We start from the raw sequence: 13,666 nt of genomic DNA on the forward strand, positions 1-13,666 counted from the left end.
CCAGAAAAAGATATAGATTATTAGATTGGGAAAAAATCTATTACTGTAAGATTTATTTATCGTAATTTAATCATGGTGGCATGGGAATTCCAAATATTTTGTCATTGATCACATGGCAAAAACTTTAAATTTTTCTTTTTCCTTTGCGAATGAAGAAAATAGAAATTCCAAAATGTGCTATGTGATCATTATATTGACAGAATAATTTGTAATTTGTATATATATTCCCATATTTGCAATATTTCAAAAATGTCATAGATAATTTTAATATATTTTAAGCGACAATGTATGAACTATATATAGTATGATTTCAAAATGTAATTGATACAAAATACGATAATAGAAATTTATCGCATCGAATTATAGATAACTTTTAACGAATATCAAAAGGAAAAATTACAAGATTAAAACCAGTTTTATGATTTTTTATTGTTTAGAAGTTGGATAATTTTGATTACAGTAGTGAAGATCATCTCAACACCTTGAAAATGATTTTGATCAAAGCCTGCGACATTTCCAATGAATGTAGACCAATACAGGTTTGTAAAACATCACAGTTTTATAAACTTGTATAAATGTTTTTCAATTAAAAAAAATATATCTTGAATAGGAGTTGCGAAAATCACAAAAATATAAAAATTTAGGAATCGATCTAGCATTCCAACCAATAGAAATCCCAATAAAACTTTATAAAAGTATATAGAGTTTAAAAAGGCAATAGTGCACAGTTTTATTTTTTTTCCAATATTTTTTCTATTTAAAATATAGTTTAGAGGATTTTAAATAATTTAATATGTATATTGACTTACCTCTTTCCAATTTATTCATTAGGTATTGCAAATTCATATAATTTTTAATATTTATAAAGGTATCCGAGGGATGGGTTGAATGCTTGATGGAAGAATATTTCCACCAGTCTGACCAGGAGAAGAAAGAATGCCTGCCAGTAGCACCATTTATGGACAGGTAGAAATGAGTCAAGAATTAAAGTAGCAAAAGTCTACTTTTAAGTAAAATAAAAAGAATGGGTGTTGAAAGTTTCAACTCTAATTTTTTAAAAATGCATTAGATTATACCCTCTCCCCCCCTCCCCAACCAAAAAAAAAATATAAAAAAACTTAAGACGTCCTTGATTTCTAATGAGTTAATGTAAATGTAATTAATAATATGAAATATTTGTATAGAGACCGAGTAACTAAGCCCACCGCACAGATTGGATTTATAAAGTATGTCTTGCTACCCCTGTTTGAGGCCCTAAATAAGGTATAATATAATAGTTATTTATACCATCGTGTTATAGACAGCTTTCCGCAGATATTAAAATGAAAAAATAAAATCAGTTTGGTTTGGTTTAGTGTCCAAGTTAACAAAACTGGTATTGATCAAATGGTTTTGATTTTATTATTCGTGTAAAATTGTTTGTAATACTATGCTTTATATTATTTCTCAGCAAGGCCAAGAATCGAATCTAATCCAGTGGATATTAATTGGTTTCAAAACCATACTGGATTAATCTATGACATTTTGCAAAGACTTTTTTAACAACTCTTGTGATTTGAGACATTCCAAAAGTTGAGTAGATTTAAACTTACATAAAACATGTCTCGAGTTTTTTTAAATCACATAAGCAAAGTTTTCTGATGGCTAATTCTTGTATTTTTAATTGCTGTTAAAACTAAAAGGCCGGCTTTGGATCGCTATGAAAAAAAAAGCAATTGTTACAATCCCAAGTTTAAGCCAACTAACTCTTCATATTTGTCAGCTGTATCCTGAGGTAGAGTTCATAGCCCTGGAGTCACTTAAGCAGGCACTCAACCACTACGAGAGAATGAAGGACTTTGATGAAAACAAGAAGAAACTGTTTGCTGGACCGGTGGTAAGTTATCCTTCTGCGTTATATATCTGTAACCAATGGGCCGATATGGTTCTTATTGATTAAAAACAGGGTTCTTAGGATAAGACAAAGGAGATAAATTATGAATAACAGAATGAACCCTTGTGTAGATGTATATTAAACGTTCAAAAGTTTAGACATTTTAAGTCTCTAAATGGTGAGAGCCAACGAGTGAGAGAATGTGTATATAAAACTTTGGGTACCACAGCATTCCACGATGCTACTAATTCTTAAGGCTTTGGAAAAAGTTAGCCTTTTGAGAAAACACCATTGGAAAAAGCCCATCCCCCCCAATTACTTCCCCTCTTTAAGGTAACTCTAACAGGGTCTGGCGGCGCAGCATCCAGTATCGAGGTTGAAATGTACTTTAACAAAAACAATTATGCCCGTAGTTAGCTCAGAATTTAGCATAATGTATGTATATTTCTCACAAATTATAGAAAATATGCGCTAATAATAATTTTATGATTTTGAAGATGTCGAAGTCGGGAAGGGATTGGTATTCTGAAAAACAAATGGTAGATGAGGGCGGACAATAGATGGGAGATCATGTGGGGTTAAAGGGCAGAAAGATGGTGAGAGAAAGGGGGTAAGAAAAAAGGTGAGAATTAATAATATTTGTCTCCCCAATTCACTAATTTGCTTTTTAGTAAAGAAGCTACTCTATATTTAGAGGATGTACATAACGGTTAGCTCTTTTCATTAATTTTCCCACTGTTAAAATTGTCCTATCGATTTCAAACTTTGCATGATGATTCCTGTAACAATGAAGTAGGGTTTAGAAAGCTTAGCTACTCTTTAATTGTTACCAGAAAGTCCGTACATCTATTTAAAACATGCTAATTTTTTTCTTCTCTGACAACCTTTTTTAGTATAATTATTATATTTTCATCATTTTATGATTTTTAGAATATTGATTCCAATGACATTAAGTATAATGTTATAACTGAAGCATTCTTAACAAATTCCTGAAAATGCAAGTATGCCCTTAAACAGTATCTTGTATTTACGCAACTTTACATCACATTTATATACAATTTTGTTTAGACCTAAAATTAATATTTAGCTTAACAAGTTCGGGCAATCTACATTTGTTATGTTCGTTTGTCCCACCGCCGTCTCATTTTAAAGTTTTTATGAATGGTGTCGTCTTTGATATTTTTATAATTATATACATATATTTTGAGAAATTTATTTTTCCCCATTTCTTTTTTATTTTTTTGATGTTATATAAAAATCCATTTAAATTCTTTTGTTCCCTAATATTTTACTCGAAGTTACTCTATAATCTCTTATTATTTTGTCTGTTGATCGGTCAAGTGTAAATGTGGTTGGTTCAAAAATGTGTTTAAGTATAAGGAGGGGAGGGAGAAAAGATAACGTGTCGGGTTCGAGACTGGACTACATCGCGTCAAACTAAAGACGTCATTATATCTACTTCTGTTATGTCAGGTGCGTGGCATAAATTCTAAGAAATAGGGGTATGCTTTGACAGGTGCAACTGGTTACCATGCACAGATAGGACTTCCACATAAAGATTGTGCAATCAAAGGGCTGGTTGTCTTTTAGATAAAACAATACTCATGAGGCGCATGGACTCTTTACACTGCAATTTTAAGACGAAGGAGGAGAATATAGGGGTTCCAAATAAGGAGTAACAAACCTGCAAAACAAATGATTTAAATTAAAGTAAAACAACTAATGGACCAAATCTTCCTCGATTTATTTATATAAATAATATAAAATGCTTTTATTCTTTAAATTGATTTAAACTTTTTAGGTTTCCTATTTAGATTAGGTTTATTATAAAGCTATTGTAAGATTGTTTGATTTAAGATTTATGTAGAAATAATTATTGTTCAAAGAAATAAAAACAAGGAAGACAACATCCATAAGTTCTAGGTAGTGAAGCACAAAAACGTCATGGAATGAACAAACAGACAGAGTCAGTTATAGAGCAGATTTTCAGTTCTCATAACAATGAAAAAAGAGAGAGACTATACAAAAACTCCAAGAAAATCACGAAAGCTTTTATTATGAAGTTTACACCTGTTGAAACCTGACCGACATACAGACAGTCAAAACTATGTACAGATTAGATGCGCAGCTGTCACAGGAATCTTCACTAAAATATTCAGCCAATAAATTACTTTTCCCCCCTCCCCCATTTGATTGACGGACGGACTGATGGAAAGACGAAATAAATTATAGAGTAACTGCGCTACTAAAAAAGGACGATTACATTAAATGGTAGCGAAGATTTATGAAATAGTTTCCTCTTCAAATAATGAGATGTCCGCCAGACACTGTAAGCTCGTTACAAGAAATAAATATATTCTCAAAAAAAGGGGACCAACAAACCGATGTGGTATATTCAGTGTTTTTTTTTTAAAGGGGCGTCGTAGCTCAGTGGTAACGCACTGAGTTACGGTGATGAGAGTTCGAGTTCTAGTCCCCATGTGGAAACTTGAATTTCTCAGTTAAATATATTCACGCAACTTCCCCTGGTTGTGTAAGAAGGGGATTATTGAGTAAGTTTGGATACTTAATAGTCATAATATCAGTACTACCCTTATCCCAAGCTCCTCTGCGGAGAGCGTCATTCATTACGGTGACTTAATTTGGGACACCTGCCATACTCGGCGAGGGTGAGGTAATAATGAGTAGCTCTCATGAGATAGCGGGTCAAGTCATAATGTGCTTGAACGTGGAGCTTGATAGCCCTAGTAGCTATACAAAAGTGTATCAGCCTACTCTATGACTACTTAGGTCCAAACCCTAAGAGACTATGGCTAATCAATCAATCAATTCAGTGTTTTATTGGTAACACCTGCCAATAAAAAGAATTTGTATCTAATGTTAAGGAAACAGATAATGAAATAATTGCTGCCCAATGAACACTCTGCGGCGGACTTGTCTTACTTCTCATTTTCAAAACAGGTAAAGATTTCCAGTATGGCTTCGAAACCGATTATTATCCGATGGAATAGAACCGGCTCTGAGCAATACGGAAAAATCATGTAACGTATAGTAGTACAGACAATTTTCCACGAATAATAAAATAAGAATCATAAAATCAAGGTACCAGTTTAGCAAGAGGTAAAAATCGATAATAAAAAAATTGTGTCTCTTTTTACATTCATCATTTTTTAAAGAATTTACTTCAAATAAAATATATATTTTTATAGCTTTGGTGTTCTATTATTAAACTAAGATCTAAATAAAGATTTAAGGTTTAAATTTTAAGTTCTATCAAATTATTTGTTTCATAGAATCTTTGCCTGTCTTCGCTGCTATGTTAAAAATGTTTTAATTATCCTTGTTTATTTTAGACAAGTCAGTCGATGCAGAAATATGAAATCTGAACTGAAAAAATCCACCTTATCAGCCGATAATCTATTGGATGAAACTTTTAAATGCTAGGGCATAATACTCAAGAATTTTTTAAATAAAAAATGTATTTTGTAATAAGAAAAAATTTTTATGGCACACCAAAAAGAAGATTTCTGAAAGATAAAATTTCTCCAAAAATAAAGAAAAAGACTCTTTTTTCATAAACTTCATTTTTACAGGCCTAGAAGTTTTTCTTCGATTGTCATATCACAATTACTTAAACTGCTTGATTTTTTATTCTACATTTTTTAATCATTTAAAAATCAATTATTAAATAGAATAATAAGTTTTAATGAAAAAGTTCAATCTGATATAATTATCAATGCTTAGCAAAGAAAATTTGATACTTTTGTTTACAAATAAATATATGTACATAGCAGCAACTTTTAGAAATTTATTATTATCTAGCTTTAGACATTTAAGAAATATGCATTTAAAATCATTTTGTACTTTCATAATTCAAAAATAAAAATCTAAGAAAAATATTAACTTTAAAAAATTTGATTTATATATTCTTGAAACTTTTAAGCCACAAAAATAGCTTTTTTTGTTTAAATGCTTGTTTTTTTGTTACTATGATATTTTGTTAATAACTAAAAATGAATTTATTTTGCCTCCTAAGACTTTCATATATGTTACATGTTATTTATTAAATGTTTATATTAATTTGTTATTAGAAATGAAGATATTAAATAATAATTTTTTAATATCTTTATTTTTAATTTTATTAAATGTTTGATAATCTAAAAAAAAATTCGGGTGTTATGGTTTAAATTTCTGCCTAAATCATAAATATAAAAATGTTATTAATAATTATTAAATATATATTTCATTTATTTATTGAAATAAAGTTTATTTAAATTATTCTTTTGTGGTACTTTTGAAGAAAATCCTACTATTGTATGTTGAGTGTAGTGTAGTTTGTTTTGTCTGTCCACCAACTACCAGGGGGGCGCCAAAGCTTTTTTTGATGGGGGGGGTAAAATTCCTTTAAGGGGGGGTAACTTGTTCTTGGGAGGGTAAAATGACGCGCGAAGTGCGCCGCAAATTTTTTTACCCACCCCCCCGCCCCCTCCCCCCCCCCTCCAAAATTTTTACCCAGGGGATAAAATTTGCTTTGGGGGGGTAATTACCCCCCTGAAATCTGTTGGCAGGGGTAAATTTCTTTTACCCCCGGGGTAAAATTTTTCGGGGGGGTAATTTAAATTTTATTAAATATTTATTATTAAAAATGCAAATCTTAATGAAAATGGTGAAAATATGAAGAATGGTATCATATTTCATCCCTGAAAAAATTCAGGTGTCTATCTATTATGGGAGCCGAGAAAATAACGTTTCTCCCTTTCTGTCTTTAACAGAAAGACGGACAGACGGATGGAAGGACATTTCGAATTATAGAGTAGCTTCGCTACAAAAAAAATATAGATCCTAAAGGGGCCTATGATTGTCTGAAGCACAGACCAATTATTGAACTATTAACCAATAGAGATATTCTATTTATTAACCAATAGAGATATTCTATTTATTAACCAATAGAGATAATCTAGAGAGGTACTCTCAAAATCAGCCAATAGAATAACAGTTGAAGAACAACCCCAGCCATAGTTTTGGTTGAAATTGTTTACAGAATTTGGTATGAAAGGGCATGAATTTGCATTTCGTTCGTATAATGAGTCAGCTATAAATAGTCACATTTCTTAAGACAAAGCTTTTCTTCGGGAAATTATATCGTGTAAAAATTATTTCCTAATATGTTGTTAATTTGTCGCTTGTATTACTTTGTAAAAAATCTACAAAGGTGTTTGTCTCCGTTTTAATTTTTTTAGTTCGATGGACCATCTTGATATATTATGCCTATTAAATAACCTTTATAGCACAAATACAAACCTGATATTGAGTTATGTTTTCACAGCTATTATGATTATCTACAAAAGATTTTCTTGTTTTTTTCACTTCTATTTCTAGAAAGAAAAAACAAGGATGATAAAATTCATAATTGCGCAACTAAACATCAGACATTCAGACGAACGAACATTTGCACTTATAGAATGTCAACAATTTAAAAGCAGCATGGTTTAGTTGGCCGTACAATTAAAGCTTTCACACTGTCTAAATCGTACCTGTCTGTTACAGGAAGCATTACAAAGTTTGAAATGTATAGAACAATTTAAAAAGTATTGCTATCCTACTGAAGTTATAAAAAATTAAGAAGGTTTAAATTGATATGTGATCTTGAGGATCTTTCATTTCCCCAAATCTATGCAATTGTCAGGGAATGAGGGGACATTAGGCTCGTTATTACGCTAGTCCACAAGTTTCATAATAACATTTTCTTATATGTTGGCTTAACATCTTTGGGAACATATATTAAATTTTGATTGATTGTTTTTTTAATTTGAGTGTCCAATCGTATCAACCACTAATTTTTATCTACAAAAGGGTTAATTTTGTGTATCTTCATTTGGGATGTACATAGATTCATCGCCCATTGTCTTGATCCCTGGTGATTGTGCTTGTATGGATGCTCTGTAAATAGAGGTTATTAACAATCAAGTGATGAGTAAATTAGATTTTTATAAAATTATAAAATATTGATTTATCTCTGGAAAAATTAACGGGATATTATCTCCCTTCGCCCCCCCCCCCCCCCCACAAACATCCCCCCTGATACACCCCCATAAAACAGATGATTGTAAAAAAAAATCTGTGCGCTTCACTCGTATTAGGACACTTTTTTACTTCTCTTTAGTAGAGGACACCTTACAGGGGGGTGGGGGCAATAAAGTTACACCCCTCTTAATGTCAGTAGTACACCTCCTTCAAGCTTACACTTCCTTAGACCACCCCCCCCCCCTAGATTTGAAAGTAATGATGGTGTCAAAAATTGAAAGGGGGTGTTAGAATTTTCGGGTGCGCTTTGCGCATCCCCCTAGTAAAACCCTGAGCATTCCTATGCTCTAGCATCTGAAGTAGTAAAAATTTTGAGTATTTAATGAATCATCGGTAGTAATTTAGTTTTATCTGTCTCTTTATCCCAGAACTCTATTATACTCTGACATCTCAAGTGGAGAAACTTATTATAGATTTAATTAAACAGAATAATACTAAGTAGATTCAGAGAGAGAGAGAGTATAGGAACATGGATACACAGATAAGATAATAGAAACTATTATAGATTTAATTAAACAGAATAATACTAAGTAGATTCAGAGAGAGAGAGAGTATAGGAACATGGATACACAGATAGGATAATAGAAACTATTATAGATTTAATTAAACAGAATAATACTAAGTAGATTCAGAGAGAGAGAGAGTATAGGAACATGGATACACAGATAGGATAATAGAAACTATTATAGATTTAATTAAGAATAATACTAAGTAGATTCAGAGAGAGAGAGAGTATAGGAACATGGATACACAGATAAGATAATAGAAACTACTATAGATTTAATTAAACAGAATAATACTAAGTAGATACAGAGAGAGAGAGTATAGGAACATTGATACACAGATAGGATAATAGAAACTATTATAGATTTAATTAAACAGAATAATACTAAGTAGATTCAGAGAGAGAGAGAGTATAGGAACATGGATACACAGATAGGATAATAGAAACTATTATAGATTTAATTAAACAGAATAATACTAAGTAGATTCAGAGAGAGAGAGAGAGTATAGGAACATGGATACACAGATAGGATAATAGAAACTATTATAGATTTAATTAAACAGAATAATACTAAGTAGATTCAGAGAGAGAGAGAGTATAGGAACATGGATACACAGATAGGATAATAGAAACTATTATAGATTTAATTAAACAGAATAATACTAAGTAGATTCAGAGAGAGAGAGAGAGTATAGGAACATGGATACACAGATAAGATAATAGAAACTATTATAGATTTAATTAAACAGAATAATACTAAGTAGATTCAGAGAGAGAGAGAGTATAGGAACATGGATACACAGATAGGATAATAGAAACTATTATAGATTTAATTAAACAGAATAATACTAAGTAGATACAGAGAGAGAGAGTATAGGAACATGGATACACAGATAGGATAATAGAAACTATTATAGATTTAATTAAACAGAATAATACTAAGTAGATTCAGAGAGAGAGAGAGTATAGGAACATGGATACACAGATAGGATAATAGAAACTATTATAGATTTAATTAAGAATAATACTAAGTAGATTCAGAGAGAGAGAGAGTATAGGAACATGGATACACAGATAGGAGAATACAAACTATTATAGATTTAATTAAGAATAATACTAAGTAGATACAGAGAGAGAGTATAGGAACATGGATACACAGATAGGAGAATACAAACTATTATAGATTTAATTAAACAGAATAATACTAAGTAGATACAGAGAGAGAGAGTATAGGAACATGGATACACAGATAGGATAATAGAAACTATTATAGATTTAATTAAACAGAATAATACTAAGTAGATACAGAGAGAGAGAGAGAGTATAGGAACATGGATACACAGATAGGATAATAGAAACTATTATAGATTTAATTAAGAATAATACTAAGTAGATTCAGAGAGAGAGAGAGTATAGGAACATGGATACACAGATAGGATAATAGAAACTATTATAGATTTAATTAAACAGAATAATACTAAGTAGATACAGAGAGAGAGAGAGTATAGGAACATGGATACACAGATAGGATAATAGAAACTATTATAGATTTAATTAAGAATAATACTAAGTAGATACAGAGAGAGAGTATAGGAACATGGATACACAGATAGGATAATAGAAACTATTATAGATTTAATTAAACAGAATAATACTAAGTAGATTCAGAGAGAGAGAGTATAGGAACATGGATACACAGATAGGATAATAGAAACTATTATAGATTTAATTAAGAATAATACTAAGTAGATTCAGAGACTATATTATGGGGGTCATATTTTTCAATGGGCAATTTCTCTTTGGGGGTGATTCTACCCTCCCCTAATAGTTATAAACCTTCGCAGGGTTTTAATAGCTACAATGTAAAGGAGAACCATATCGGTACAAACTGGTACTTTTATCTAAAGATAAAAGACAAAAAATTAAGATTGTGTCAAGTCGAACTGTATGATATTTGAAGCCCTGCCTTTTAAAATTTAGATTTAAAATTTTATGCTATTTATTTAAACTTTGTTTGATGAGCTAATTTTGTTTAAAACGTTGTTCTACTAACTTTTAATTTTTGGTTTCGGAAATTAAGAGGCTATTCAATATTTAAAGCAGTATTACGAACTAAGATTTCGTCTGATGTTAAAACCTGATTCGCGATAAAAAATGGTTTTAAAGCTTGGCAAAAAAAGTGTCCAAAAAATTGGAGTGGGTTTGGAGCGTTTTGTTATGTGGGTGTAAAATCTTATTGATTTCAAAAATATTTGTTTGGGTAGTAGCCCCTTACCTCCATTATTCACACTTGGTAATTTTGTTTATCATAATTTGGGGTAACATAAATGTGTTGTCAGTTGTCTATTCCCTTAACCCTTACAGCTCGGGCCCCAATTCCCACCTTAATAGATCGGGGGGGGGGGGGGGGGGGGGGGGGCTCCAAGAGCCCCCCCCCTCTATCTCGGCTCCTGTTACAGATAAAGACGTAAAATTTTTTTCTGGTGGTTCATGTGTATTTTTAGAGAAAATTACTTTTACTAGTCATAGCGGCCAGGCCGCTCCTTAGCCGCTTTTTAGCGGCCAGCCGCTAAATTTTAAAACAGCTGTAGAGCGGCCAATTTTGCAGCTAGGTTGACCAAATTTTAGGACGAACTATTATTTTTCAAAACAAAAAAATTACTTTTTCTGATCATCGCCGAAAAACGGCAAATAACGGAAACCGCCATTTTCGGCGGTTACGGCGGTAAAACGGCGGTTGGCGGCGCCAATTAATATTTTTATCAGTTTGATGTTGCTCAAGGATTTACCAAAAAAATTATAGGTCTCTAGCTGTAATAGAAGCCACGATATTCATGATATATGTCTGTAGTAAAAGCCGGACAAAAATCGGTCATAAAGTCGGTCAGGGAGCGGTCAAACGGTCATAACACAACTTTTCTCAGAAGGTCATTGATATCTAAGTATTCACCAAAAAAATTTTAGGTTTCTCCATATACACAAAAGTCATAATGTAGAAATTAAGATTTATTTAGAATTTTTTTTCTAATTTTGGTGCTACCCAACCGACTTTGACCGGTCACCACGACCGACACAGACCAGATATCCTAATAAAATCAACTCTTGCCGACGTATAATTACTAAACTTAAAAAGTCATGAAGTCACAGCACTCCATCTTACCTACAAAAAAATGAGATTGAAAAAACTAGAGGGGGGGCTCTTGGAGCCCCCCCCCCCCCCCCCCCCCCGATCTGTAAGGGTTAAGATTCTTTCTGTATGTTTGAACTGGTCTGTAAAGAAGTCATTTTACTTAAATGAGCTACTAAAATCCAAAGAAAAAAACGCGAAACTATGACATGTTCAACTATGATCAAAAAGGGTGGGAATTTTTTTCTTAGGGTGTAAATGGGCGTGATTTAATTTGTTTGAGTCGGGTTAGGGGGAAAGGGAGGAGGCGGGTAGGGGAATGTATGGCTCTGAGAGGTTAAGAGGATTGAGATATCAGAGGTTACCAACCACACCCCCCCCCCCCCTCCTCCCGTTAACAATTTTCTGTTATATTCCACAAACATTAGATTTTTAATGTAGTTAAAATTGTAAATTTAAAAATAATGAAAAAAATAGCCAATAACCTGTCCATAATTTATGAGGAGCTTCCCTATAAAATAAACCAATGTTATTTGGCTAGCGAAATCATTTAGTGACATAAATACAAAAATCATATAATTAACCTCTAGATGATAGAATGTATGATTACGCGGCCAAAAGTCTTACAAACTACCAATCCTTTGATTGCACAATCTTAGTCTGGAGTTCATTACTTTGCAGACATCTCACAATTTTTTTGATAAGAATAGTTATTTCTTTCATCGTATTATAAACCGCTTTTCGCGGATATAGAATATATAATTATAAGATTAAAACCAGTTTTTTTAGCCCCGAGGTTCCTATCCACCGGATTCGAATGAATACGAGAATAAAGTTTTGTCCATTTATCTTCTATCCCCGTAAAAATTCCACTGTGACCATTTTCCCCCACCCCTTTTTAAAATTCCCCTACAGTTTCATTGTAAGAGAATCTATTTAATATTCCCAAAATATTTTGCCGCTAAATATCTGTTCCCTTTTCATATAAGTACCCTTTACTCACACACACACTCACCCACACACACACTCACACAATTATACCATTTTGGTTTTATGAATTAATTGTTAACCAACCATATAGTGTAACAAGTGAATAACGAAGCTTCTCAATATTATGGTCTGAACGTCGATCAGTGAAATTCGAGGAAAAACTATTTGGCCCTAAACTTTTGAGTCTGACAAAAAAATAGTTGAAAACCTTCCCTGGTCCCATAAGAAGTTTCACTGTAAAGGAGATCCATATCTGTTGAGTTGAAAGAAGCTTTTTAGTTAAACAATTTAAGTTTTAAAAAATTACTCAAAAGATTAATAAAATGTAAGAGAAAATCTCCAAAAAGAAATATTGAAAATCTATTTAAAAAAAAATGTACCAAACAGAGGACGAATCTAAACCATTATTTTCAAATTTTAGTATAGAAACAATTCTTCAAAAAGAGGTAATAATTTTTAACAACTTTATGTTAGGCAATGTTAAGTAAGAGTTAGGAGAGCCCCGCAAAATGACCCCCCAAATAACAGTGGAAAACGACGGTTATGACTGCTTTTGTGGCCCAGTTATCAGACCTTGAAAGTTATTAAAATGTATTAAAAAAGAATAACTTCATCAATAAGTAGTGAAATACAAAAAACCTGGAATGAACAAACTGACAAATTGTATTGTATTGCAGATGTTTAGTTGTAATAACACAGAATTTAAAAAAAGAGGGAATATGCAGAAACTCAAAAAAATAACCAAACCTTTAGAAAATAAGATTTATGTCTTTTCAAGCATATCCGTCAGATAAAAAGAGTGCGCTTGTGTCATAGGAATCTCCACAAAAAAAACTTAGCTGTCTATCTTCAATATCAGCCGAGAAAATTACATTTTCCCTATAGCGTTACGATTGGCTGACGCACAGACAAAGTGAATTATGGAGTAGCTTCGCTACCTAAAGAATTATTAACAACACTTAATATTTAGGAACTGAGAGATGTAAAAACAGATCTTAACTCAAATAGGAAATCATTCAATAACTCAGCCAAACTGAAAAATCATGTATCGCATCGTATTACAGACCATTTTGCTCAAATATTCAAA

General features: G+C 32.0%; 1 protein-coding gene across 13 annotated transcripts in view; it reads left to right on the forward strand.

The window, feature by feature from the left end:
- Nucleotides 1-6,151, forward strand: part of LOC145328537 (high affinity cGMP-specific 3',5'-cyclic phosphodiesterase 9A-like) — a 33,478-nt gene extending 27,327 nt beyond the window's left edge. For 5 of the 13 annotated variants that reach the window (XM_080172252.1, XM_080172253.1, XM_080172261.1 and 2 more), the window contains 7 exons: nucleotides 438-539; nucleotides 869-966; nucleotides 1,185-1,263; nucleotides 1,763-1,876; nucleotides 2,371-2,495; nucleotides 4,759-4,834; nucleotides 5,227-6,151. In XM_080172252.1, coding sequence (XP_080028378.1) covers nucleotides 438-539; nucleotides 869-966; nucleotides 1,185-1,263; nucleotides 1,763-1,876; nucleotides 2,371-2,433 — 456 coding nt within the window. In that variant the 3' untranslated portion in view covers nucleotides 2,434-2,495; nucleotides 4,759-4,834; nucleotides 5,227-6,151. Of the gene's footprint in view, nucleotides 1-437; nucleotides 540-868; nucleotides 967-1,184; nucleotides 1,264-1,762; nucleotides 1,877-2,370; nucleotides 2,496-4,755; nucleotides 4,835-5,226 lie in introns of those variants that run through there. The other 8 variants (XM_080172255.1, XM_080172256.1, XM_080172264.1 and 5 more) reach the window with 3 other exon arrangements.
- The last annotated feature ends 7,515 nt before the right edge of the window (nucleotides 6,152-13,666 follow it).

The sequence above is a fragment of the Acartia tonsa genome, chromosome 9, assembly GCF_053477335.1.
Source record: "Acartia tonsa isolate MP-2025a chromosome 9, ASM5347733v1, whole genome shotgun sequence".
Taxonomy (NCBI): Eukaryota; Metazoa; Arthropoda; class Copepoda; order Calanoida; family Acartiidae; genus Acartia; species Acartia tonsa.